The sequence below is a fragment of the Engystomops pustulosus genome, chromosome 8 (assembly GCF_040894005.1).
Source record: "Engystomops pustulosus chromosome 8, aEngPut4.maternal, whole genome shotgun sequence".
NCBI lineage: Eukaryota > Metazoa > Chordata > Amphibia > Anura > Leptodactylidae > Engystomops > Engystomops pustulosus.
The window spans coordinates 10,837,413-10,863,200 of record NC_092418.1 but is presented as its reverse complement, the minus strand read 5'-3'; the positions used below and the strand labels follow the sequence as shown (position 1 = coordinate 10,863,200).

At 44.5% G+C, this 25,788-nt stretch overlaps 1 protein-coding gene across 1 annotated transcript; it reads left to right on the top strand.

The window, feature by feature from the left end:
• Nucleotides 1-6,455: 6,455 nt before the first annotated feature.
• On the top strand, nucleotides 6,456-18,307 carry METRN (meteorin, glial cell differentiation regulator). The gene is made up of 4 exons (XM_072119700.1): nucleotides 6,456-6,733; nucleotides 9,422-9,843; nucleotides 12,247-12,306; nucleotides 15,769-18,307. Exons 1-4 carry the CDS (start codon nucleotides 6,612-6,614, stop codon nucleotides 16,083-16,085), a joined length of 921 nt encoding a protein of 306 aa, XP_071975801.1. The 5' UTR covers nucleotides 6,456-6,611; the 3' UTR covers nucleotides 16,086-18,307.
• Nucleotides 18,308-25,788: the final 7,481 nt, after the last annotated feature.

Genomic DNA, 25,788 nt, shown 5'->3' with positions numbered 1-25,788 from the left:
GGCACCACGACTGTTATTATTATAGGGGGCACCACAGCTGTTACTATTATAGGGAGCACCACAGCTGTTACTATTATAGGGGGCACCACGGCTGTTACTATTATAGGGGGCACCAAGACTGTTACTATAGTAGGGGACACCACGACTGTTACTATTATAGGGGGCACCAAGACTGTTACTATAATAGGTAACACCATGGCTGTTACTATTATAGGGGGCACCACGACTGTTAATATAATAGGGAGCACCATGGCAGCAACTATAATAGGGAGCACCATGGCTGTTACTATTATAGGGAGCACCATGGCTGTTTCTATTATGGGGGCACCGCGCCTGTGAGGGCATTGGTTGGGGGCACTATCTATGATGAGTAACCTTGAACTTTACCCTCCATTACTAGGTTCTGTGAATGTAATGCAATTCAACAACCCCCCAGCACCCCTCCTCCTAGTAGATGATTACCGGTGCGGCTCCCAGTTATACTGGTTAGACTGGCCGAAGCTCAGAACAAGAGGTCGAGCTCCAGGAGTCATTCATCATCACCAGGAGATAGTATCATGGGGAGAGCGAGAAAAACAGGACCTTCTAGTGATGGGGCAGAGAGGACCCCGGGGATAAGAAAGGATAGATAGATAGATAGATAGATAGATAGATAGATAGATAGATAGATATGAGATAGATAGATACATAGATAGATAGGAGATAGATAGATAGATAGATAGATAGATAGATAGATAGATAGATAGGAGATAGATATGGGATAGATAGATAGATAGATAGATAGGAGATAGAGAGAGAGAGAGAGAGAGAGATAGATAGATAGATAGATAGATAGATAGATAGATAGATAGAAGATAGAGAGAGAGAGAGAGAGAGAGAGATAGATAGATAGATAGATAGATAGATAGATAGATATGAGATAGATAGATAGATAGATAGATAGATATGAGATAGATATGGGATAGATAGATAGATAGATAGATAGATAGATAGATAGATAGATAGGAGATAGATATGGGATAGATAGATAGATAGATAGATAGATAGATAGATAGATAGATAGATATGAGATAGATAGATAGATAGATAGATAGATAGATAGATAGGAGATAGATATGGGATAGATAGATAGATAGATAGATAGATAGATAGACAGGAGATAGATAGATAGATAGATAGATAGATAGATAGATAGATAGATAGATATGAGATAGATAGATAGGAGATAGAGAGATAGATAGGAGATAGATAGATAGGAGATAGATAGATAGATAGATAGATAGATAGATAGATAGGAGATAGATATATAGATAGGAGATAGATAGATAGATAGATAGATAGATAGATAGATAGATAGATAGGAGATAGATAGATAGATAGATAGATAGATAGATAGGAGATAGATAGATAGGATATAAATAGATAGATAGATAGATAGGAGATATATAGGAGATAGATAGATAGATAGATAGATAGATAGATAGATAGATAGATAGATAGGAGATAGATAGATAGATATATAGATAGGAGATAGATAGATAGATAGATAGATAGATAGATAGGATATAAATAGATAGATAGATAGATAGGAGATATATAGGAGATAGATAGAGATAAATCCAACGACAGGGAAGCAGCACTCCAATTGAATAGTGGTATTTATTTCACCAGTGGAAAAGATACAACGTTTCAGCTAACTCTATGTAGCCATAGAAAATGGCTACATAGAGTTAGCTGAAACGTTGTATCTTTTCCACTGGTGAAATAAATACCACTATTCAATTGGAGTGCTGCTTCCCTGTCGTTGGATTTATTGTGCTAAAGGAGTCTTTGAGCCGGATTCCCTGGAGCCTGCACCCACACGGATTTCAATCCAGATTATCATTGTGCCACTCCTTCAACTCTGTAGATTTTTTGCTTTGGAGATAGATAGAGAGATAGGAGATAGATAGATAGATAGATAGATAGATAGGAGATAGATAGATAGATAGATAGATAGATAGGATATAAATAGATAGATAGATAGATAGATAGATAGATAGATAGGAGATAGATAGATAGATAGATAGATAGGATATAAATAGATAGATAGATAGATAGATAGATAGATAGATAGATAGATAGATAGATAGGAGATATATAGGAGATAGATAGAGAGATAGGAGATAGATGGATAGATAGGAGATAGATAGATAGATAGATAGATAGAAGATAGATAGATAGATAGATAGATAGATAGGAGATAGATAGATAGATAGATAGATAGATAGATAGATAGATAGATAGGAGATAGATAGATAGATAGATAGATAGATAGGAGATAGATAGATAGATAGATAGGAGATAGATAGATAGATAGATAGATAGGAGATAGATAGATAGATAGATAGATAGATAGATAGGAGATAGATAGATAGATAGATAGATAGATAGATAGGAGATAGATAGATAGATAGATAGATAGATAGATAGGAGATAGATAGATAGGAGATAGATAGATAGATAGATAGATAAATATGAGATAGATAGATAGATAGATAGATAGGAGATAGATAGATAGATAGATAGATAGATAGATAGATAGGAGATAGATAGATAGATAGATAGATAGGAGATAGATAGATAGATAGATAGGAGATAGATAGATAGATAGGTTCGTTGGTCAAAATCTTATGACACTTGGCCCTAATAATCTTCCCTAGAGTCTAATAATAAGGTCGTCCTGTCCCCAGTGCAGATAAGCCCCAGACTATGATGTGCCCCCCCCCCCCCCCCTCATGGTTGGGACGATGTTCTTGAGGTTCATCCTTCTTCTTCTTTCTCCAAACTCGGCCGGTGGAGTCTTTCTGACCACAGGACCTTCTCCCCGGCTCCTCTGGATCATCCGGGTGGTCATTGGGCCTGGACCTGTGATGAGATATCAGGACCCCTACTATGTATATATATTACAGGCTCTCCGATGTATATATCACTATATATCCCCGAACGCTGGGCCACACACAGCACATAATTCCCACATAACACTACTGTCCTCATATACAGCAAGAGGTAACCTCTGCCCCCTGTATGGTGACACCCCCACCCCAGGTCACCCTGGGGGGCTCACACCTCATGACTTCACCCTGCAGACTGCATTGTCCTGCGCTGCTCCTCCATCAGTCATTAAAGAGCCATTACAGTGACAGCCCGCCAGGACCCTGACAATACGGGACATTCCTCAGCACTACACAGGGGGAGGAGCTGCTGCAGGGGCTCATTTACATACACAGACCATTGTCTCATCTATTGTGTCCCCGAAACTAGTCCCTGGATGCAGGAAGGGGGAGAGGTGATACTGGGGTATAGCAAGTATGGGGGAGGGTGCAATATCTATCTATCTCCTATCTATCTATCTATCTATCTATCTATCTATCTATCTATCTATCTATCTATCTATCCATCTATCTGCTATCTATCTCCTATCTATCTATCTATCTATCTCCTATCTATCTATCTATCTCCTATCTATCTCCTATCTATCTATATATCTATCTATCTATCTATCTATCTCATATCTATCTATCTATCTATCTATCTATCTCCTATCTATCTATCTATCTATCTATCTATTATCTATCTATCTATCTATCTCCTATCTATCTATCTATCTATCTATCTATCTCCTATCTATCTATCTATCTATCTATCTATCTATCTCCTATCTATCTATCTATCTATCTATCTATCTATCTATCTCCTATCTATCTCATATCTATCTATCTATCTATCTATCTATCTATCTCCTATCTATCTATCTATCTCTCTATCTATCTATCTATCTCCTATCTATCTATCTATCTCCTATCTATCTATCTATCTATCTATCTATCTATTATCTATCTATCTATCTATCTCCTATCTATCTATCTATCTCCTATCTATCTATCTATCTATCTATCTATCTCCTATCTATCTATCTATCTATCTATCTCCTATCTATCTCATATCTATCTATCTATCTATCTATCTATCTCCTATCTATCTATCTATCTATCTATCTCCTATCTATCTATCTATCTATCTATCTATCTATCTCCTATCTATCTATCTATCTATCTATCTATCTTCTATATATCTATCCCCTATCTATCTATCTATCTCCTATGTATCTATCTATCTATCTATCTCCTATCTATCTATCTATCTCATATCTATCTATCTATCTATCTATCTATCTCCTATCTATCTATCTATCTATCTATCTATCTCCTATCTATCTATCTATCTATCTATCTATCTATCTATCTCCTATCTATCTATCTATCTATCTTCTATATATCTATCCCCTATCTATCTATCTATCTATCTATCTATCTCCTATGTATCTATCTATCTATCTCCTATCTATCTATCTCCTATCTATCTATCTTCTATCTATCTATCTATCTATCTATCTATCTATCTATCTCTCTATCTCCTCTCTATCTATCTACTATCTATCTATCTATGTATCTATCTATCTATCTATCTCCTATCTATCTATCTATCTATCTCCTCTCTATCTATCTCATATCTATCTATCTATCTATCTATCTATCTATCTATCTCCTATCTATCTATCTATCTATCTATTATCTATCTATCTATCTATCTATCTCCTATCTATCTATCTATCTATCTATCTCCTATCTATCTATCTATCTATCTATCTATCTCCTATCTATCTATCTATCTATCTATCTCCTATCTATCTCATATCTATCTATCTATCTCCTATCTATCTATCTATCTATCTATCTATCTATCTCTCTATCTATCTATCTATCTATCTCCTATCTATCTATCTATCTCCTATCTATCTATCTATCTATCTATCTATCTATCTATCTATTATCTATCTATCTATCTATCTCCTATCTATCTATCTATCTCCTATCTATCTATCTATCTATCTATGTATCTATCTATCTCCTATCTATCTATCTATCTATCTATCTCCTATCTATCTATCTATCTATCTATCTATCTATCTCCTATCTATCTATCTATCTATCTATCTATCTATCTATCTCCTATCTATCTATCTATCTATCTCCTATCTATCTATCTATCTATCTATCTTCTATATATCTATCCCCTATCTATCTATCTATCTCCTATGTATCTATCTATCTATCTATCTATCTCCTATCTATCTATCTATCTATCTATCTCATATCTATCTATCTATCTATCTATCTCCTATCTATCTATCTATCTATCTATCTATCTATCTATCTATCTCCTATCTATCTATCTATCTATCTATCTATCTCCTATCTATCTATCTATCTATCTTCTATATATCTATCCCCTATCTATCTATCTATCTATCTATCTATCTATCTATCTATCTATCTATCTATCTCCTATGTATCTATCTATCTATCTCCTATCTATCTATCTATCTCCTATCTATCTATCTTCTATCTATCTATCTATCTATCTATCTATCTATCTATCTCTCTATCTCCTCTCTATCTATCTATCTACTATCTATCTATCTATGTATCTATCTATCTATCTATCTCCTATCTATCTATCTATCTATCTCCTCTCTATCTATCTCATATCCATCTATCTATCTATCTATCTATCTCCTCTCTATCTCCTATCTATCTATCTATCTATCTATCTATCTCATATCCATCCATCTATCTATCTATCTCCTATCTATCTATCTCATATCTATCTATCTCATATCCATCTATCTATCTATCTATCTATCTATCTATCTATCTATCTATCTCCTCTCTATCTCCTATCTATCTATCTATCTATCTATCTATCTATCTATCTATCTATCTCCTATCTATCTATCTATCTATCTATCTCATATCCATCCATCTATCTATCTATCTCCTATCTATCTATCTATCTATCTATCTATCTATCTATCTATCTATCTCATATCCATCCATCTATCTATCTATCTCCTATCTATCTATCTCATATCTATCTATCTCATATCCATCTATCTATCTATCTATCTATCTATCTATCTATCTATCTATCTATCTCCTCTCTATCTCCTATCTATCTATCTATCTATCTACCTATCTCCTATCTATCTATCTATCTATCTTCTATCTATCTATCTATCTATCTCCTATCTATCTATCTATCTATCTATCTATCTATCTATCCTTCCTTCTAGTTGCTGCACTACTCCCACCATCTCTGTCCTGGTCATTGCCTTAGTGCCAGGACATCGGCATCTCCAGACCCTGATCCCACTTCAATGTGGCAGAACATCTGGAGAAGTCTCCTTGCCCCCAGCCCTCCCCTTCTTTACTCTTTAATTGCATTGTTCTCCTGTTACCCATGTGAAGGGGGATGGGACCAAACTTCTCCACTCTTCTCCTTTCTTCCCATTGGCTGGAAGTTTTGTATGGGCGGCCTCTGATTGGAGGGCTGGACATTCCTCGTCCCTCTTTGTCCCCCCTCCCCCTATGTCCTGTCCTAGGATTTCCCAGAGTAGAGGTATTCTGGATATGAGGGGGGTCTCGTCATCATCTCTAGGATCTTTCTGTTCCCATGGCTGGAGGACATTTAAAGGGACGGCACAGAAGTGAGTGTTCATAGCCCCGGCCATGTGTAGGGAGCCAGAAGAAGATCGGAAGATGTTGTGCCCATACGTCTGGATATTTCTTACCGGGATCCTTCATTCCGTCACTTCCAGCTCTCCGGAGAGTCAGTGCAACTGGAGGGGAAGGTAAGACCCCCAACCCCTAGAAATAGAAATAGGGTCAGACTGGACAGAATGGACCTACGGGTCATGGCGGTCCGGTCAAATTGCCTCCATTACTTGCCATTTGTTAGTTGTTTATGAATCTTTTTCTCAAAAAATTAGCTACTTCTGGTTCCATCAAAGCAAAAAAAACATCTTCTAGTAGATCTGAGGTTAGAGCGGTCACCATCGAAAAAAAAAAATTCTAGATTGAGAACTTTTTTGAAACTTTTGAAGTTGAATTGTTGGAGTAGGTTCAAACTGTATTTTTGGGTGAAGCCTCAACGCAAGTAAAAGAGATGATAATAATTTTTGGAAATTCCAAAAACTTCAAATTTGAAGTTGAATTGTTGGAGGAGGTTCAAAAATTTTGGGGAGTTTCACAAACTTGTGTTTGGTTGTTCACAAGATATAAAACTTCTTGGGAATTTCGAAAAGTTTGATGGGTTTTTTTTTGGGATGCGTCCAAACCCCCCCCCCCCCCCTTCCCTTTGGTTTGGCGCAGATTTTAAAATTTTTGGCGATCAACAATGGTGGTATCAAGTCGCTAAAGAACGATCCTACAAGATCCTTCACGACCAATCAGAACTAGAGTCTATGTTTGTCTTTCTTCTAATCGGTTGATTTCGGTGAAATATGGTTGTGTGTATGTCGGCTGTGGATGGTCACCTGATGACCTTCCGGGGATGTTTGGGGGACGGTGGTAGATCATTTCTGACAGGCGGCGCCTCTGACCGTTAACCCTTTCCCCTGATGTTTTTAGGTCACGGTTGATGAAGTGTTTCAGTACCGGATTTTGTGACAATTAGTGTTAGATTGCAAGCCATCTGGTCAAGAAGTTAACGCCGACGTGTTGTGTGTGGATGGGATGTATCTTTGGAGAACGTCCAAGAAACGCGTTTAACCTCAGGAAGGAAGCGTTCGGCTGTATTATTTATAGACTGGGATGGATAGTGTTATATCAAGAGAGTCGGAAGTCATAGTGATGTGCGGGGGTGATCTCTGCTTCACCACACACATCATAGGCCTCTTAGAGCAGAACTGTTCTAGTGGCAACCAATCAGAGCTCAGCTTTCATTTCCCCACAGCTGTTTATGAAACTAAAGCTGAGCTCTGATTGGTTTCCATGGGCAACTACAGTTTTACCTCAGAAACTTGATGATACATCTCCCCAGAGCTCAGTCCCTCAGATCGGGCTAAAAACATGTAGTGAAGCTTGTATAACATCACCATACATGACATTCACATGGGCCATGACAACACATTGCCATGTACACCCGAAGCGCCCCGTGTTACGGTCACACATTTTGAGTCATGACGTTTACTTTCCTTCAGTCAGAACTTTTGTTGGCCTTAGCCCCGTTGCTTGGCGATCACGTGCCTGTGTCTAGCCGTATAGCGCTAAGTTACGTATACTAATGTGACCATTACAAGACCCGGCATGGCGGCCATCTTGGTTTTAGTAAGAAACTTGGTTGTGAAACGCGTAGGAGTTTTATGTCATTTCCGGGATTCAAAAGATAATTTACAGGTTAAATAGGCCCCCACATCAGACTCCACCACCTCATTCAACAGAGAGTACATGGGGCACATTTATTTACCCGGTCCAGTCGCGATCCCGCGGCGCATTCTCTGACGAGGATTCGGGTTCGGATTCACTAAGGTCCGTGCGCCCGATATCCAGTAGGTGTTGCTGCTGCGCCGAGGTCCGCCGGAGTTTACCTTCTTCGTCCCGGTGCATGTAAGTGCTGATCTTGCGACACATAAATTCCGCGTTTTTTCCGAATCCGTCGGGTTGTCCGACGGCCACGCCCCCCCAATATCTGACGCGTGAAAGCCAGCGCCGATGCGCCACAATCCGATTGTGTGCACCAAAATCCCGGGGCAATTCGGCGCAAGTCGGAAATTGTTGGGAAACCCGACAAAAGTGCGCGATTCGGACCCTTAGTAAATGAGCCCCAATGTGTAATAAATCCCCCTGATTAAAAAGATCAGGCGGATGAATTCCAACGTGTCCGATCCCTAGCTCCATTGATGTCTGCCTTAGACATTAGATTTTAGTCAGATCCCTGAAAAATCGTCATATTTGGGCGACTTTCATCCAGAGCTTGAACAAGCCTTGTACTCGTAGAAGATCCTCTTCCTTACTTATGAGTAGGGCCCTTAGAAGTGTCTTGGGGGCCCGTGAGCTGCTTCCAGTTGTGGCCCTACAGGACGATGTCTCACTGATTTGTGGTGGTGATTGTCGTTGAGTGCGGCCCGGTATGGAGAGCTGTGCGCGGCCCCTCTAATAGGAGGGTGTGAATAGCTGATGTATCCCCCCTGGGTTAATGTTGCACCACAACTAACTGTTTTCACCTTAGCACAACCCTAACATCTGTTGCCCGTACCTTTAAGGCTGCCTCCAGCTGCTCCCTATGTCTGTCATTGGAGACTTTACCCGATTTCAGGCCTCACAGCTCTGTAGGGCCCGGGTTACAAGCTTGGGGTCAATTGCTTTTCCCAGCAGATCACAGCACGGATTAGGACGTCAAATTAACCTCTTAGTTTCCAAAAAACGTAGAAGGTGGAGCTATTTTGTATGTTTTGTTGTTGCGTCCCCTAGGACACAAAATTACATGAAAAAATATGGATAATGAATAATATTTTGTGTTTTTTGTCTTGGTCTTGCAGCGGGCTATCCCTGGAGCCCAAGTTGGTGGAGCAAGTGTCGTTACATTGTACGGAGGGCGCGGTGGAATGGTTGTACCCGACAGGAGCGCTCCGCCTTAGGCTTGTACCCCGCCTGCCCATGGCCGCTTTAGGACCGGGGTCTGGACATTTCACGGCCTGCGTCAAGCCATCGGCTTCATTTCGAGGGGCTCAGCTATTCCTGGAGAAGGAAGGAGAACTACGGCTGATGATATCGGAAGGAGAGACGGCCATGATCTCAAGGGTGCACTGCTTCACGTGGCTGCCTCACCAGGAGGTGGCGCTATTCCTACAGGCCACTCCTCACCAGGACATTAGTAGGCGCATTTCAGCTTTCCGCTATGAACTGAGAGGGGACTGGGACGGCCGCCTGGCACTGCCGCTCAACAAACTCAGCATGGAAGGTAAGATGGAAGATCAGTGCTGGTCCTACTGCCGCTCCTAGAGCTGGTCCTACTGCCGGTCCCAAATCTGGCCCTAGTGCTGGTCCTAGTGCTGGTCCTAGAACAGGGGCAAGAGGGGTACAGGACAGGGACACGGGGACACTTGGTGGAACAGGACAGGTACACGGGGACACTTGGGGGGGACAGGGACACAAGGACACTTGGGGGGGACAGGACAGGGACACGCTAACACTTGGGGGACAGGGACACGGGGACACTTGGGGGGACAGGACAGGGACACGGGGACACTTGGGGGGGACAGGGACACAGGGACACTTAGGTGGGACAGGACAGGGACACTGGGACACTTGGGGGGGTCAGGACAGGGACACGAGGACACTTGGGGGGACAGGACAGGGACACGGGGACACTTGGGGGGGACAGGGACATGAGGACACTTGGGGGGACAGGACTAGGACACAGGGACACTTGGGGGACAAGGACACGCTGACACTTGGTGGGACAGGACGGGGACACGGGGACACTTGGGGGGGACAGGACAGGGACACTTGGGGGGGACAGGACAGGGACACGGGGACACTTGGGGGGGACAGGACAGGGACACGCTGGCACTTGGGGGGACAGGACAGGGACACGCTGACACTTGGGGGACAGGACAGGGACACGCTGACACTTGGGGGCACAAGGAAACGCTGACACTTGGGGGGGACAGGACAGGGACACGCTGACACTTGGGGGGGACAGGACAGGGACACGCTGACACTTGGGGGGTACAGGACAGGGACACGCTGACACTTGGGGGACAGGGACACGCTGACACTTGGGGGCACAAGGACACGCTGACACTTGGGGGGGACAGGACAGGGGCACGCTGACACTTGGGGGGACAGGACAGGGACACGCTGACACTTGGGGGGACAGGACAGGGACACGCTGACACTTGGGGGGACAGGACAGGGACACGCTGACACTTGGGGGACAGGGACACGCTGACACTTGGGGGGACAGGACAGGGACACGCTGACACTTGGGGGACAGGACAGGGACACGCTGACACTTGGGGGGACAGGACAGGGACACGCTGACACTTGGGGGGGACAGGACAGGGACACGCTGACACTTGGGAGGACAGGACAGGGACACGCTGACACTTGGGGGACAGGACAGGGACACGCTGACACTTGGGGGGACAGGACAGGGACACGCTGACACTTGGGGGACAGGGCAGGGACACGCTGACACTTGGAGGACAGGACAGGGACACGCTGACACTTGGGGGGACAGGACAGGGACACGCTGACACTTGGGGGGACAGGACAGGGACACGCTGACACTTGGGGGACAGGACAGGGACATGCTGACACTTGGGGGACAGGACAGGGACACGCTGACACTTGGGGGACAGGACAGGGACACGGGGACACTTGGGGGGGACAGGGACACGAGGACACTTGGGGGGGACAGGACAGGGACACGCTGACACTTGGGGGACAGGACAGGGACACTTGGGGGGACAGGACAGGGACACTTGGGGGGACAGGACAGGGACACGGGGACACTTGGGGGGACAGGACAGGGACGCTTGGGGGGACAGGACAGGGACACGGGGACACTTGGGGGGACAGGACAGGGACACTTGGGGGGACAGGACAGGGACACGGGGACACTTGGGGGGACAGGACAGGGACATGCTGACACTTGGGGGGACAGGGACACGCTGACACTTGGGGGACAGGACAGGGACACTTGGGGGGACAGGACAGGGACACGCTGACACTTGGGGGGACAGGACAGGGACACGCTGACACTTGGGGGACAGGACAGGGACACGCTGACACTTGGAGGACAGGACAGGGACACGCTGACACTTAGGGGGACAGGACAGGGACACGCTGACACTTGGGGGACAGGACAGGGACACGCTGACACTTGGGGCACAGGACAGGGACACGCTGACACTTGGGGGGACAGGACAGGGACACGCTGACACTTGAGGTTCTCATCTTGTGTCCAGTATCTGGGATGTATTGTGATTTCAGCTCTTGGGGATGTCCTGGCAGGGCCAGTGGTCACAGCCTGAGGGGGGGGGGGGGGTGAAGTCTCTCCCCTCCCCCATCCTTCCTTCCCTCTCTAAACAACAGGGCAGTGTCCTGCTGGGCCCAGGGATATAACCATTAACCCCATTAATTAGTGAGATAAGAAGCCGGGAAGGGGCCGTTACCATAACAACTTGGGTTTTCATTTCTGAAACTTTTGCAGTTACAGTCAGTCAGATGAAAAACTACAAAAACATTGAAAAAAAACATCTAAACCCTTAAAACACGAGGATTGTAAATGTGCGACTTTGACGTTTCTTCCCTAAATTCCGTCTTCTCATGTTTTCCCTCTTCCGCCCTCTGACAGGCGCCTGCCGCCCGTGTAACGACACCGAGATCCTGATGGCCGCCTGCACCAGCGACTATGGTGAGTTTTATCTATGAGGATGAAGGGGGGACACAAGAGCTTACAGTCTATGAGGATGAGGAGGTGACACAAGAGCTTACAGTCTATGAGGATGAGGAGGTGACACAAGAGCTTACAGTCTATGAGGATGAGGGGGTGACACAAGAGCTTACAGTCTATGAGGATGAGGGGGTGACACAAGAGCTTACAGTCTATGAGGATGATGGGGTGATACAAGAGCTTACAGTCTATGAGGGTGAGGGGGTGACACAAGAGCTTACAGTCTATGAGGATGAGGGGGTGACACAAGAGCTTACAGTCTATGAGGATGAGGAGGTGACACAAGAGCTTACAGTCTATGAGGATGAGGAGGTGACACAAGAGCTTACAGTCTATGAGGATGAGGGGGTGACACAAGAGCTTACAGTCTATGAGGATGAGGGGGTGACACAAGAGCTTACAGTCTATGAGGATGAGGGGGTGACACAAGAGCTTACAGTCTATGAGGATGAGAGGTGACACAAGAGCTTACAGTCTATGAGGATGAGGGGGTGACACAAGAGCTTACAGTCTATGAGGATGAGGGGGTGACACAAGAGCTTACAGTCTATGAGGATGAGGGGATGACACAAGAGCTTACAGTCTATGAGGATGAGGGGTGACACAAGAGCTTACAGTCTATGAGGATGAGGAGGTGACACAAGAGCTTACAGTCTATGAGGATGACACAAGAGCTTACAGTCTATGAGGATGAGGGGGTGACACAAGAGCTTACAGTCTATGAGGATGAGGGGGTGACACAAGAGCTTACAGTCTATGAGGATGAGGGGGTGACACAAGAGCTTACAGTCTATGAGGATGAGGGGATGACACAAGAGCTTACAGTCTATGAGGATGAGGGGTGACACAAGAGCTTACAGTCTATGAGGATGAGGAGGTGACACAAGAGCTTACAGTCTATGAGGATGACACAAGAGCTTACAGTCTATGAGGATGAGGGGGTGACACAAGAGCTTACAGTCTATGAGGATGAGGGGTGACACAAGAGCTTACAGTCTATGAGGATGAGGGGGTGACACAAGAGCTTACAGTCTATGAGGATGAGGGGGGACACAAGAGCTTACAGTCTATGAGGATGAGGGGGTGACACAAGAGCTTACAGTCTATGAGGATGAGGGGTGACACAAGAGCTTACAGTCTATGAGGATGAGGGGGTGACACAAGAGTTTACAGTCTATGAGGATGAGGGGGGGACACAAGAGCTTACAGTCTATGAGGATGAGAAGGTGACACAAGAGCTTACAGTCTATGAGGATGAGGGGGGGACACAAGAGCTTACAGTCTATGAGGATGAGAAGGTGACACAAGAGCTTACAGTCTATGAGGATGAGGAGGTGACACAAGAGCTTACAGTCTATGAGGATGAGGGGGTGACACAAGAGCTTACAGTCTATGAGGATGAGGGGGACACAAGAGCTTACAGTCTATGAGGATGAGGAGGTGACACAAGAGCTTACAGTCTATGAGGATGAGGAGGTGACACAAAAGCTTACAGTCTATGAGGATGAGGGGGTGACACAAGAGCTTACAGTCTATGAGGATGAGGGGAGGACACAAGAGCTTACAGTCTATGAGGATGAAGGGGTGACACAAGAGCTTACAGTCTATGAGGATGAGGGGGTGACACAAGAGCTTACAGTCTATGAGGATAAGGGGTGACACAAGAGCTTACAGTCTATGAGGATGAGGGGGGGACACAAGAGCTTACAGTCTATGAGGATGAGGGGGTGGGGGACACAAGAGGTTGCAGTCTATGAGGATGAGGGGGGGACACAAGAGCTTACAGTCTATGAGGATGAGGGGGTGGGGGACACAAGAGCTTACAGTCTATGAGGATGAGAGGGTGACACAAGAGCTTACAGTCTATGAGGATGAGGGGGGGACACAAGAGCTTACAGTCTATGAGGATGAGGGGGTGGGGGACACAAGAGGTTACAGTCTATGAGGATGAGGGGGGGACACAAGAGCTTACAGTCTATTAGGATGAGGGGGACACAAGAGCTTACAGTCTATGAGGATGAGGGGAGGGGGGGCACAAGAGGTATAAGAGCTTGTATAATGGTCCAGCCATTCTTTATAAGGGGATGGAATAAAAATAATTTAATCAATAAAAAATGCTGCTGCTTGAACCAGCCATCGGTTCTAGTTTTAGTTTTAGTCTTATATATAGTCCATAGTCAGTGGGACTGCAGAGAAGCATTTTCCGGATGACAGACAGGGGTAGTACCCAGAATTGGTAATAAAGAGTTAAAGTTGCATGCAGTTAGCGATTGTGATAGGCCTGCCTAAATAGATGAGTTTTAAGAGCATGATTGAAGCTTTGGGGGTTGGGTATTAGTCTGAGAGTCCGGGGAAGGGCATTCCAGAGAATTGGTGCAGCTCGGGAGAAGTCCTGGAGATGTGCGTGATCACTGGCAGAGGAGAGAGGAGAGGTAGGGAGGTGCAGCATTGTGCAGAGCTTTGTGGATGAGGGTTATTAACTTAAACTGTATTCGGAAGGAGACGGGCAACCAGTGCAGTGACTGGCACAGATTGGAGGCATCCAATTGTAGAGGAGAGAGTTTACTAATTGGAAGACTGATTAGTAGGGAGTTACAGGAGTCTAGAGGAGAGGGAATCAAAGCGACAATTAGTGTTTTAGAGGTTTCCATTGTAAGAAATGAGCGGATTCTAGAGATATTTTTAAGGTGCATCCGGCAAGAGCGAGCAAGAGATTGTATATATGGCGCAAAGGAGAGGGCAGATGGAGAGGTCCGGGTTGGGTCGGTTAGTAGATGGTGGAAAGAGGTTCTGTTTTGGAAAGATTACGTTTCAAGAAGAGAGAAGACATGATGTTAGAGACGGCAGAGAGACAGTCACTAGTGTTCTGCCATAAGGCGGGGTGATGTTATGTGCAGAAGTATACAGCTGGGTGATGTCCTGATGGCCGGGGCATGGGGTATCACGAATGTGAGAAGGTCTTGTCCATAATGGTGACATCACTGTGACGTAGAGTTCCTCCCGGTGTTATGGTGGACCTTGTGTCAGTTGGACGTAGTCCATTCTCTGGCTTTGAGGCATGGGTCAGTCCTGTCAAGGCCTCTGGCATGAGGAACGTGTTTCATGGTGTTAGCTCAGGGGCTTGGCTTGACTCTGAGGAATGCAATAATGACCCAGTGAAGCGTTCAGTCCTCCCCCACCCCCCAATGCCTATTTTTTTTTCATCTCCTCGCTCTACCTAAGATTACTTTGCCCCCTGCTGCATCCTAATAAAGAGACAGAAGAGACAGTCTGAGGGGAAGGGGTGTCTGGGGAGACCAAGTTTCCTTGGTGATGGTTCCTTAGGTAGACTTTGTCTCCATCGCAGTGTAGGCCTTAGACAAAAAAAAAAAAAAAAAAACAACCGACAAAGTTTTTGACTTCTTTGCCTTCTTCTCCTAACAGTTGTCCGGGGAAACATCAAGTCCGTGGAGAACAACGAAGAACTTCAAGAGTCTGTGATCGAGATCAGTGCCACCAGAGTCCACCGACAGAAGTTCACGTTGTTCCATGCTCGAGGTCACTCATTGAGGTCCCACGGTGAAATAAGGACTCCTATCAGCTGTGGGGTCAAGCCCGGGCCGGGCAGCTTCCTTTTCATGGGTTGGGTACACTTTGGTGACGCTTGGTTAGGTTGTGCTCCTCGTTACAAAGACTTCAAAAGAGTTTATGAATCGGCCATGAAGGTCCATGCCAACCCCTGTGAGATATCTCTGGACTGATGTCATGATGAACGCATGGGGATGCGAGAGGACCTCTACATGGGAAGAAGTCCCAAGTGCCAAAATGAAAAGATTGCCATGTTCCTGGTCAAGAAGTCCTGGGAACCTTCAGAAGGATATGATACACCACCTATTTGGCTCTGTAGGACCTTTCGAATATCTACTCATCAGGTTTGAGATTTGGAAGACCTCAGTTGCCATTCGGGATATTTTACCAAAAAGATCATAAAAACAACCAGGATTCTGATCAGAAGAGTTCAGTCAAGGTCTACGATGTGCGGATTGGACGGTGTCTTGACTGGAGTCCTGGTATGTCTCATTTCCAGTGTTGTGACTTGACACGTAAGGGGGTGATCGTGATCTTTAACGGAGACCTCTTCAGGGTGAAGTGAAACTTTTTGCTTCCATCCCTCTTGAATTTGCACTCCTCGAAAGACTTTCTGGAGAACTGAGCCAGCTCTTATTCTCCCCTTTTTGTGGGGGATATTTACGACAAATTATAGACATGCAGCCGCCTCCAAGATGGTGGCATTGTATGTATGGCAGCTCGTGATGAACACTGAACACTAGGGGCGCTTCACTCTCAGCTTCACAGGGTGCTCCACTGGATGCTCCACTGGGTGCTCCACTCTCAGCTACACTAGGTGCTCCACTCTCAGCTCCACTCTCAGCTCCACTGGGTGCTCCACTGGGTGCTCCACTCTCTGCTCCACTGGGTGCTCCACTCTCAGCTCCACTGGGTGCTCCACTCTGAGCTTCCACTGGGCGATCCACTCTGAGCTTCCACTGGGCGATCCACTCTCAGCTTCCACTGGGCGCTCCACTCTCAGCTTCACTGGGTGCTCCACTCTCAGCTTCAGTGGGTGCTCCACTTTCATCTTCCTCTGGGTGCTCCACTCTCAGCTCCACTGGGCGCTCCACTCTCAGCTCCACTGGGTGCTCCACTCTCAGCTTCATCTGGGTGCTCCACTCTCAGCTTCATCTGGGTGCTCCACTCTCAGCTTCATCTGGGTGCTCCACTCTCAGCTTCATCTGGGTGCTCCACTCTCTGCTCCACTGGGCGCTCCACTCTCTGCTCCACTGGGCGCTCCACTCTCAGCTCCTCTGGGTGCTCCACTCTCAGTAAAATGGCGGTACGGTGAGTGTAGGCCACTGGCGGGCCATGCCCACAACCCACGAAGGTACTGAGCCATTACTAGCGCTACATCATACTGCTATAACCTGGTGTTATAGTAGAGATGGTGGTAGAATTTTTTTTAAAACATATTCTTTTTACGGTCTCTAGGTTTTAAACCTTTGATTTTGAAGGGGCAACTTGGCCCTTATTGGTCTTAGGGCCCTTAGATTTGTAATATTTGCTTCCTCGTCTCCGGTGGGCATTGTCCTGATGTGGATATGGGTAGTCCATCTGGATTTCCTGAGTTTAAAAATAATTTTTTAGGGATTTTTACTGTATTTTTTACACCTATTATTCAACAAAATGCTTCCACAAAATGAGGTACAATGGATTCGTTAAACTTGTGTTACCATCGTTATTCAGGACTGGTCCTTGCGCAATGAGTGAAATGTCAACAAAAACCTATTTTTAAAAAAAATTTTTGCCTTATTTATTTTTTTTTTCATTGGAAATGTGCACTAAATATATGTATATAAGTGTTTTTATAAAACCAAAATCGGACTTTTCTTTTTACATTTTACGGAACGGATCCAATATCGAGAGGAGGAAGTCACCGGCCTCGAACCAAAAACCTGGTTTATGTGATGATTCATGTTATTGTATGTTTTTGGGAGAGTTTGATTAGAACGTTGAAAACTTTATTAAAAAATTTTTTTTTTAATTTTTTTCTTTAAAAAATGCTCTTGATTAGTGAAATTTTTCTGCACAAATCTTTAACATTTTAAACTGGTGATACAATTGAATAAATAAAAAAATTTTTTACAGAATTTTTGAGAAAAACTTTTTTTTTGTTGGTAAACCATAAAAATGTGAAGTCTGCGACATTTCAGCCTCCGCAATTTTTTTTTTTTAATTTTTGGAATCTGTTGCAATGTAATAGCTGGATCACTGCCGGACGTGATCGCCTTCTTTAACCGTGATCTCGACTGGAGGGGGCGGGGAAAGGGGGCGGATCACGTTTTGTGTCCCGCCTTGTACATAAGTGTCTGATGTATATAACTTGTACAGTGTCTCTTTTATGTGACTTTTATATGTGTGTTTTATATAAAGAAATTGGCAAAAAAAATTGTCTTTTTTTTTTTTTTATTAACCAGTCTGGGGTGGAATGGGTCGTATTTATTACATTCATAGTGAAAATCGATGGTTCTGATCTAAAATTTGTCTGAATTTTGCACATAAAACGGCAACCGTTGTAGACCCGGTCTTACCAATCCATCAAGATGTCACCAGAGATGAGATACTTGCAGGGTGATACGGTCCTGGGGGCCTCTGATCTAGTCCTGTAGTCTGTGGTCAGGAGGGGGAGGGGGTAACGTCACCCTCATCAGTGCGGCACTAACGCGGGGAAGTGACTTTTTAATGACAATGTTATGTGGAAAATATTATCCTTCTCCAATAATCTCTTAATCTTATTATCATAACTCCAGCCGCACATCAAAGGAGACTCCCGGGGAGGAGATTAAAGGGGAGGAGGGGGCGGAGCTAATGCACAAAGCGGTCACATGGGGTATAGCAGAGGGCGACAGCAAGAAGGACAAGGGAGAAACACGTACAGGATTCCCTGATAGATATCCCTGCCACCCATCTATCTATCTATCTATCTATTTATCTATCTATCTATCTATCTATTTATCTATCTCATATCTATCTATCTCCTATCTATCTATCTATCTCCTATCTATCTATCTATCTATCTATCTATCTATCTATCTATCTATCTCCTATCTATCTATCTATCTATCTATCTATCTCCTATCTATCTATCTCCTATCTATCTATCTCCTATCTATCTATCTATCTATCTATCTATCTATCTATCTCATATCTATCTATCTATCTCCTATCTATCTATCTATCTATCTATCTCCTATCTATCTATCTCCTATCTATCTCCTATCTATCTATCTATCTATTTATCTATCTATCTATCTCCTATCTATCTATCTATCTATCTCCTATCTATCTATCTATCTATCTATCTATCTATCTATCTATCTCCTATCTATCTATCTATCTATCTATCTATCTATCTCCTATCTATCTATCACATATCTATCTATCTCCTATCTATCTATCTATCTATCTATCTATCTATCTATCTATCTATCTCCTATCTATCTATCTATCTATCTATCTATCTATCTATCTCCTATCTATCTATCTATCTATCTCCTATCTATCTATCTATCTATCTCATATCTATCTATCTATCTCCTATCTATCTATCTATCTATCTATCTATCTATCTCATATCTATCTATCTATCTCCTATCTATCTCATATCTATCTATCTATCTCCTATCTATCTCATATCTATCTATCTATCTATCTATCTATCTCATATCTATCTCATATCTATCTCCTATCTATCTATCTATCTCCTATCTATCTATCTATCTATCTATCTATCTATCTCCTATCTATCTATCTCCTATCTATCTATCTATCTATCTATCTATCTATCTATCTATCTATCTCCTATCTATCTATCTATCTATCTATCTCCTATCTATCTATCTATCTCCTATCTATCTATCTATCTATCTATCTATCTATCTATCTATCTATCATCTATCTATCTATCTATCTATCTATCTATCTATCTATCTATCTATCTCCTATCTATCTATCTATCTATCTATCTCATATCTATCTCCTATCTATCTATCTATCTATCTATCTATCTATCTATCTATCTATCTATCTATCTCTCTATCTATCTCCTATCTATATATCTATCTATATATCTCCTATCTATCTATCTATCTATCTCATATCTATCTATCTATCTATCTATCTATCTATCTATCTATCTCAATAATTTTTTTTTTTTTTTTTGATTATCAAGACGGACCCCAGCCCAGGGACCTACGGCTGTTGCACCCTGATTGTCCGGTGCTGCTTTTGGACTTTCTGTTTTCTATCTATCTCAGATAGATAGATAGATATGAGATAGATATGAGATAGATAGATAGATATGAGATAGATAGATATGAGATAGATAGATAGATAGATAGATAGAAGATAGATAGATATGAGATAGATAGATATGAGATAGATAGATAGATAGATAGATAGATAGATAGATAGATAGATAGATAGATATGAGATAGATAGATATGAGATAGATAGATAGATAGATAGATAGATAGATATGAGATAGATATATCTCATATCTATCTATCTCCTATCTATCTATCTATCTATATATCTCCTATCTATCTATCTATCTATCTATCTATCTATCTATCTATCTATCTATCTATCTCCTATCTATCTATCTATCTATCTCCTATCTATCTATCTATCTATCTATCTCCTATCTATCTCCTATCTATCTATCTATCTCCTATGTATCTATCTATCTATCTATCTATCTATCTATCTATCTATCTATCTATCTATCTATCTATCTATCTATCTATCTCCTATCTATCTATCTATCTCCTATCTATCTATCTATCTATCTATCTCCTATCTATCTCCTATCTATCTATCTATCTCATATCTATCTATCTATCTCCTATCTATCTATCTATCTCATATCTATCTATCTATCTCATATCTATCTATCTATCTATCTATCTATCTATCTATCTATCTCATATCTATCTATCTATCTATCTATCTATCTATCTATCTATCTATCTATCTCCTATCTATCTATCTATCTATCTCATATCTATCTATCTATCTCATATCTATCTATCTATCTATGCCCCCCCCCCGGCTCCGGGTTCTTGGTGCGGATGATATTCCCATTGAGGATGTCACATATAATCCGCGTCGAAATGTCCAAACCAAAACATCCCATGGTGTCGCTGCGCTGCATTCCTTCCCAGCAACCACCTGGAAAGCCTCCCGGGACCCCGATATCCCTGGAATGTCCCCAGTAATTCCTTCCACCCCAGTGTATGACCCACATAGCCATATAGTGCCCAAAACACTGCCGGAGAGCCCCAGATAATACCGCCATATAGAGCCCCAAACACTGCTATAAAGCCAAAGGTAATACCGCCATGTAGTGACAAAACACTGCCAGACAGCCCCAGATAATACCGCCATATAGTGCCCAAAACGCTGCCAGACAGTCCCAGATAATACCACCATATAGTGCCCAAAACGCTGCCAGACAGTCCCAGATTATACCGCCATATAGTGCCCAAAACACTGCTATACAGTCCCAGATAATACCGCCATATAGTGCCCAAAACACTGCCAGACAGTCCCAGATAATACCGCCATATAGTGCCCAAAACACTGCCAGACAGACCCAGATAATACCACCATATAGTGCCCAAAACACTGCTATACAGTCCCAGATTATACCGCCATATAGTGCCCAAAACACTGCTATACAGCCCCAGATTATACCGCCATATAGTGCCCAAAACGCTGCCAGACAGTCCCAGATTATACCGCCATATAGTGCCCAAAACACTGCTATACAGTCCCAGATAAAACCGCCATATAGTGCCCAAAACACTGCCAGACAGTCCCAGATAGTACCGCCATTTTGTGCCCAAAACACTGCCAGACAGTCCCAGATAATACCGCCACATAGTGCCCAAAACACATACAGACAGTCCCAGATAAAACTGCTATATAGTGCCCAAAACACTGCCAGATAGCCCCAGATAATACCGCCATATGGTGCCCAAAACACTTCCAGACAGTCCCAGATAATACCGCCATATGGTGCCCAAAACACTTCCAGACAGTCCCAGATAATACCGCCATATGGTGCCCAAAACACTTCCAGACAGTCCCAGATAATACCGCCATATGGTGCCCAAAACACTTCCAGACAGTCCCAGATAATACCGCCACATTGTGCCCAAAACACTGCCAGACAGTCCCAGAAATTACCGCCCTATGGTGCCCAAAACACTGCCAGGCATTCCCAGATAAAACTGCTATATAGTGCCCAAAACACTGCCATACAGACCCAGATAATACCGCCATATAGTGCCCAAAACACTGCCATACAGACCCAGATAATACCGCCATATAGTGCCCAAATCACTACCAGACAGTCCCAGATAATACCACCATATAGTGCCCAAAACACTGCCAGACATTCCCAGATAATACCGCCATATAGTGCCCAAAAACACTGCCAGACAGTCCCAGATTATACCGCCATATAGTGCCCAAAACACTGCTATACAGTCCCAGATAAAACCGCCATATAGTGCCCAAAACACTGCCAGACATTCCCAGATAAAACAGCCATATAGTGCCCAAAACACTGCCATACAGACCCAGATAATACCGCCATATAGTGCCCAAAACGCTGCCAGACAGTCCCAGATAATACCGCCATATGGTGCCCAAAACACTGCAATACAGTCCCAGATAATACCACCATATAGTGCCCAAAACACTGCAATACAGTCCCAGATAAAACCGCCATATAGTGCCCAAAACACTGCCATACAGTCCCAGATAATACCGCTATATGGTGCCCAAAACACTTCCAGACAGTCCCAGATAAAACCGCCATATAGTGCCCAAAACACTGCCAGACAGTCCCAGAAAAAACCACCATATAGTGCCCAAAACACTGCCATACAGTCCCAGATAATACCGCCATATGGTGCCCAAAACACTTCCAGACAGTCCCAGATAAAACCGCCATATAGTGCCCAACACAGTTCCAGACAGTCCCAGATAATACCGCCATATAGTGCCCAAAACACTGCCAGACAGTCCCAGATAATACCGCCATATAGTGCCCAAAACACTGCCATACAGTCCCAGATAATACCGCTATATGGTGCCCAAAACACTTCCAGACAGTCCCAGATAAAACCACCATATAGTGCCCAAAACACTGCCAGACAGTCCCAGAAAAAACCACCATATAGTGCCCAAAACACTGCCATACAGTCCCAGATAATACCGCCATATGGTGCCCAAAACACTTCCAGACAGTCCCAGATAAAACCGCCATATAGTGCCCAACACAGTTCCAGACAGTCCCAGATAATACCGCCATATAGTGCCCAAAACACTGCCAGACAGTCCCAGATAATACCGCCATATAGTGCCCAAAACACTGCCAGGCATTCCCAGATAATACCGCCATATAGTGCCCAAAACACTGCCAGACAGTCCTAGATAATACCGCCATACAGTGCCCAAAACACTGCTATAAAGCCAAAGGTAAAACCGCCATATAGTGCCCAAAACACTGCCAGACATTCCCAGATAATACCGCCATATAGTGCCCAAAACACTGCCATACAGTCCCAGATAATACCGCCATATAGTGCCCAAAACACTGCCAGACTGTCCCAGATAATACCGCCATATAGTGCCCAAAACACTGCTATACAGCCCCAGATAATACCGCCATATAGTGCCCAACACACTGCCAGACAGCCCCAGATAATACCGCCATATAGTGCCCAAAACACTGCCAGACATTCCCAGATAATACCGCCATATAGTGCCCAAACACTGCCAGACAGTCCCAGATAATACCGCCATATAATGCCCAAAACACTGCCAGACAGTCCCAGATAATACCGCCATATAGTGCCCAAAACACTGCTATACAACCCCAGATAATACCGCCATATAGTGCCCAACACACTGCCAGACAGCCCCAGATAATACCGCCATATAGTGCCCAAAACACTGCCAGACAGCCCCAGATAATACCGCCATATAGTGCCCAAAACACTGCCAGACAGTCCCAGATAATACCGCCATATAGTGCCCAAAACACTGCCAGACAGTCCCAGATAATACCGCCATATAGAGCCTAAAACACTGCCAGACAGCCCCAGATAATACCGCCATATAGTGCCCAAAACACTGCTATACAACCCCAGATAATACCGCCATATAGTGCCCCAAACACTGCTATAGTACATGGTCCCTGCACTTTGGGCACGTACTGCACCCTGTATCACTGATGGCTCCTGTGATCTGTGGGAACATCTCTTAAAGGGACGTGGCAGCCGGGAGATTTTCCTGCCCAGAACATCTGGCACATGAAATTGTCGGGATCCTAAGCCCCAGCAGGAGGATGACGAGGGGTCCCGGGGGCCGCACCTCCGCCACAATTTGAGGTTTGTTCCACTTTCTACTTTCCCAAACTTTTCTCGGCATAAAACCCACATTTTCACGCATCAATTTTCATGATTTGTGTAAAAAAAAAAAGCTTTCCCTGTCGGAGGCCTGAGCGCAGCTCCGCAGCTCGCTTCCCATGAAATCGGAATCCATCGTCTTCCTCCGCTCTGGAATTCCTCCCACTGGAAGACTCATCCGTGGAAAACACGATGCTTCCGGTGCCTCGGCGCCTCTTCACGCTGTTGCCGCTGATCACCCAGTTGAGGGGCGGCGGCAGTGTGGAGGGGTCGCTGAGGCTGAGGGCTCCGGACCTCCGAGACAAAAAGTGTTATTCTGTGTTGGTGTTGGGGATAATTTGAATTCTGTGGAAATTGGAGATCAGCGGCGCCTCACACCGGCTAAAGAGCAGCGGCGAATGTTACCAAGCCCGAGGAGAAGTAAAATAACATCTGCTACCGATGATGCGGAGGGCACAGGTGTGACAAGAGTTGTGGTCCCCTCTGGGCGATGCCCTGCGGGGGGACCCCCGTCCCTTGTGCCTGAAGATGCGGAGGTGGTCATGTCCCCTGATGTTGTTGCTGGTCCAGCCAGTGTGAGTGGTGTCAGTAATGTTGTTGCTGGTCCAGCCAGTGTGAGTGGTGTCAGTAATGTTGTGGTGATTGGTGTGAGTGGAGTGAGTGATGCAGAACCGTTACCAGTTATGGGAGTGAGTGATGGAGGGACTGGTGGTGCGAGTGGCATGGAGGTGGGTAGTGTTAATGTGGTGGGTGCAGGGGTTGGTCCGGTTGCTCCCCCAGTGGCGGCCCCCGTTAAGAGCTATGCCAGTGTCGCTGCTGGGGGAAGTAGGGTTCCATCATCCTCGTCTCTGGGCTCTGGGGACGGCTTTTTGCAACGGCGCCTCCTGCAGGCCTTACAGAAGGGAGAAAGGACGATCAATGTAGCGGGGCAGGAGGTTGATTTGTCTTTTTGAATAGAGAGGCACGGCCTGTCTGCCTTCCGAGAGCAAAGAGGCAGGGAGACATCATGGTCGCTCCCGACAACCGGGCCGGGTGCTAACCGTAGGAATGTGGTCCGTCTTCGGTGGCGTGGCAGTGATGTGTGTCCCCCTCGGGCACGGGTAGTTGAGCTGCTGCTGAAGATGGACTTCAAGGCGGCTGACATCTTTGCCTTGATCCATCCCTATGGTACATCTGAGTTTGATATCAGCTTTGTTCGGCCGGAGGGGCTTGAGCTCTTCTGGTCCAACTATGAGCTGAGATACAACGAGCCCGAGTGGCGGGACTTTGCTGTGCAAGCAGTGTCCCGCCAGAGCGAAGTCAAGAAAGTGACCGTTCTTACCCGTAACGAATCACTATCTTGCTTTGACATCATGACCTGGATGAATCGTTATGGAGAGGTGCTAGGATTACCAGAAAAAAATCGTGATGAGTATGGTATCTGGTC

Bases quoted from the DNA above. Each gene is read 5' to 3' on its own strand.
- METRN (XM_072119700.1), top strand. From the start codon at position 6,612: ATGTGTAGGGAGCCAGAAGAAGATCGGAAGATGTTGTGCCCATACGTC. The intron at 6,734-9,421 runs GTAAGACCCCCA...TTGGTCTTGCAG, and splicing joins CAGTGCAACTGGAGGGGAAG to CGGGCTATCCCTGGAGCCCA. The intron at 12,307-15,768 runs GTGAGTTTTATC...TTCTCCTAACAG, and splicing joins CGCCTGCACCAGCGACTATG to TTGTCCGGGGAAACATCAAG.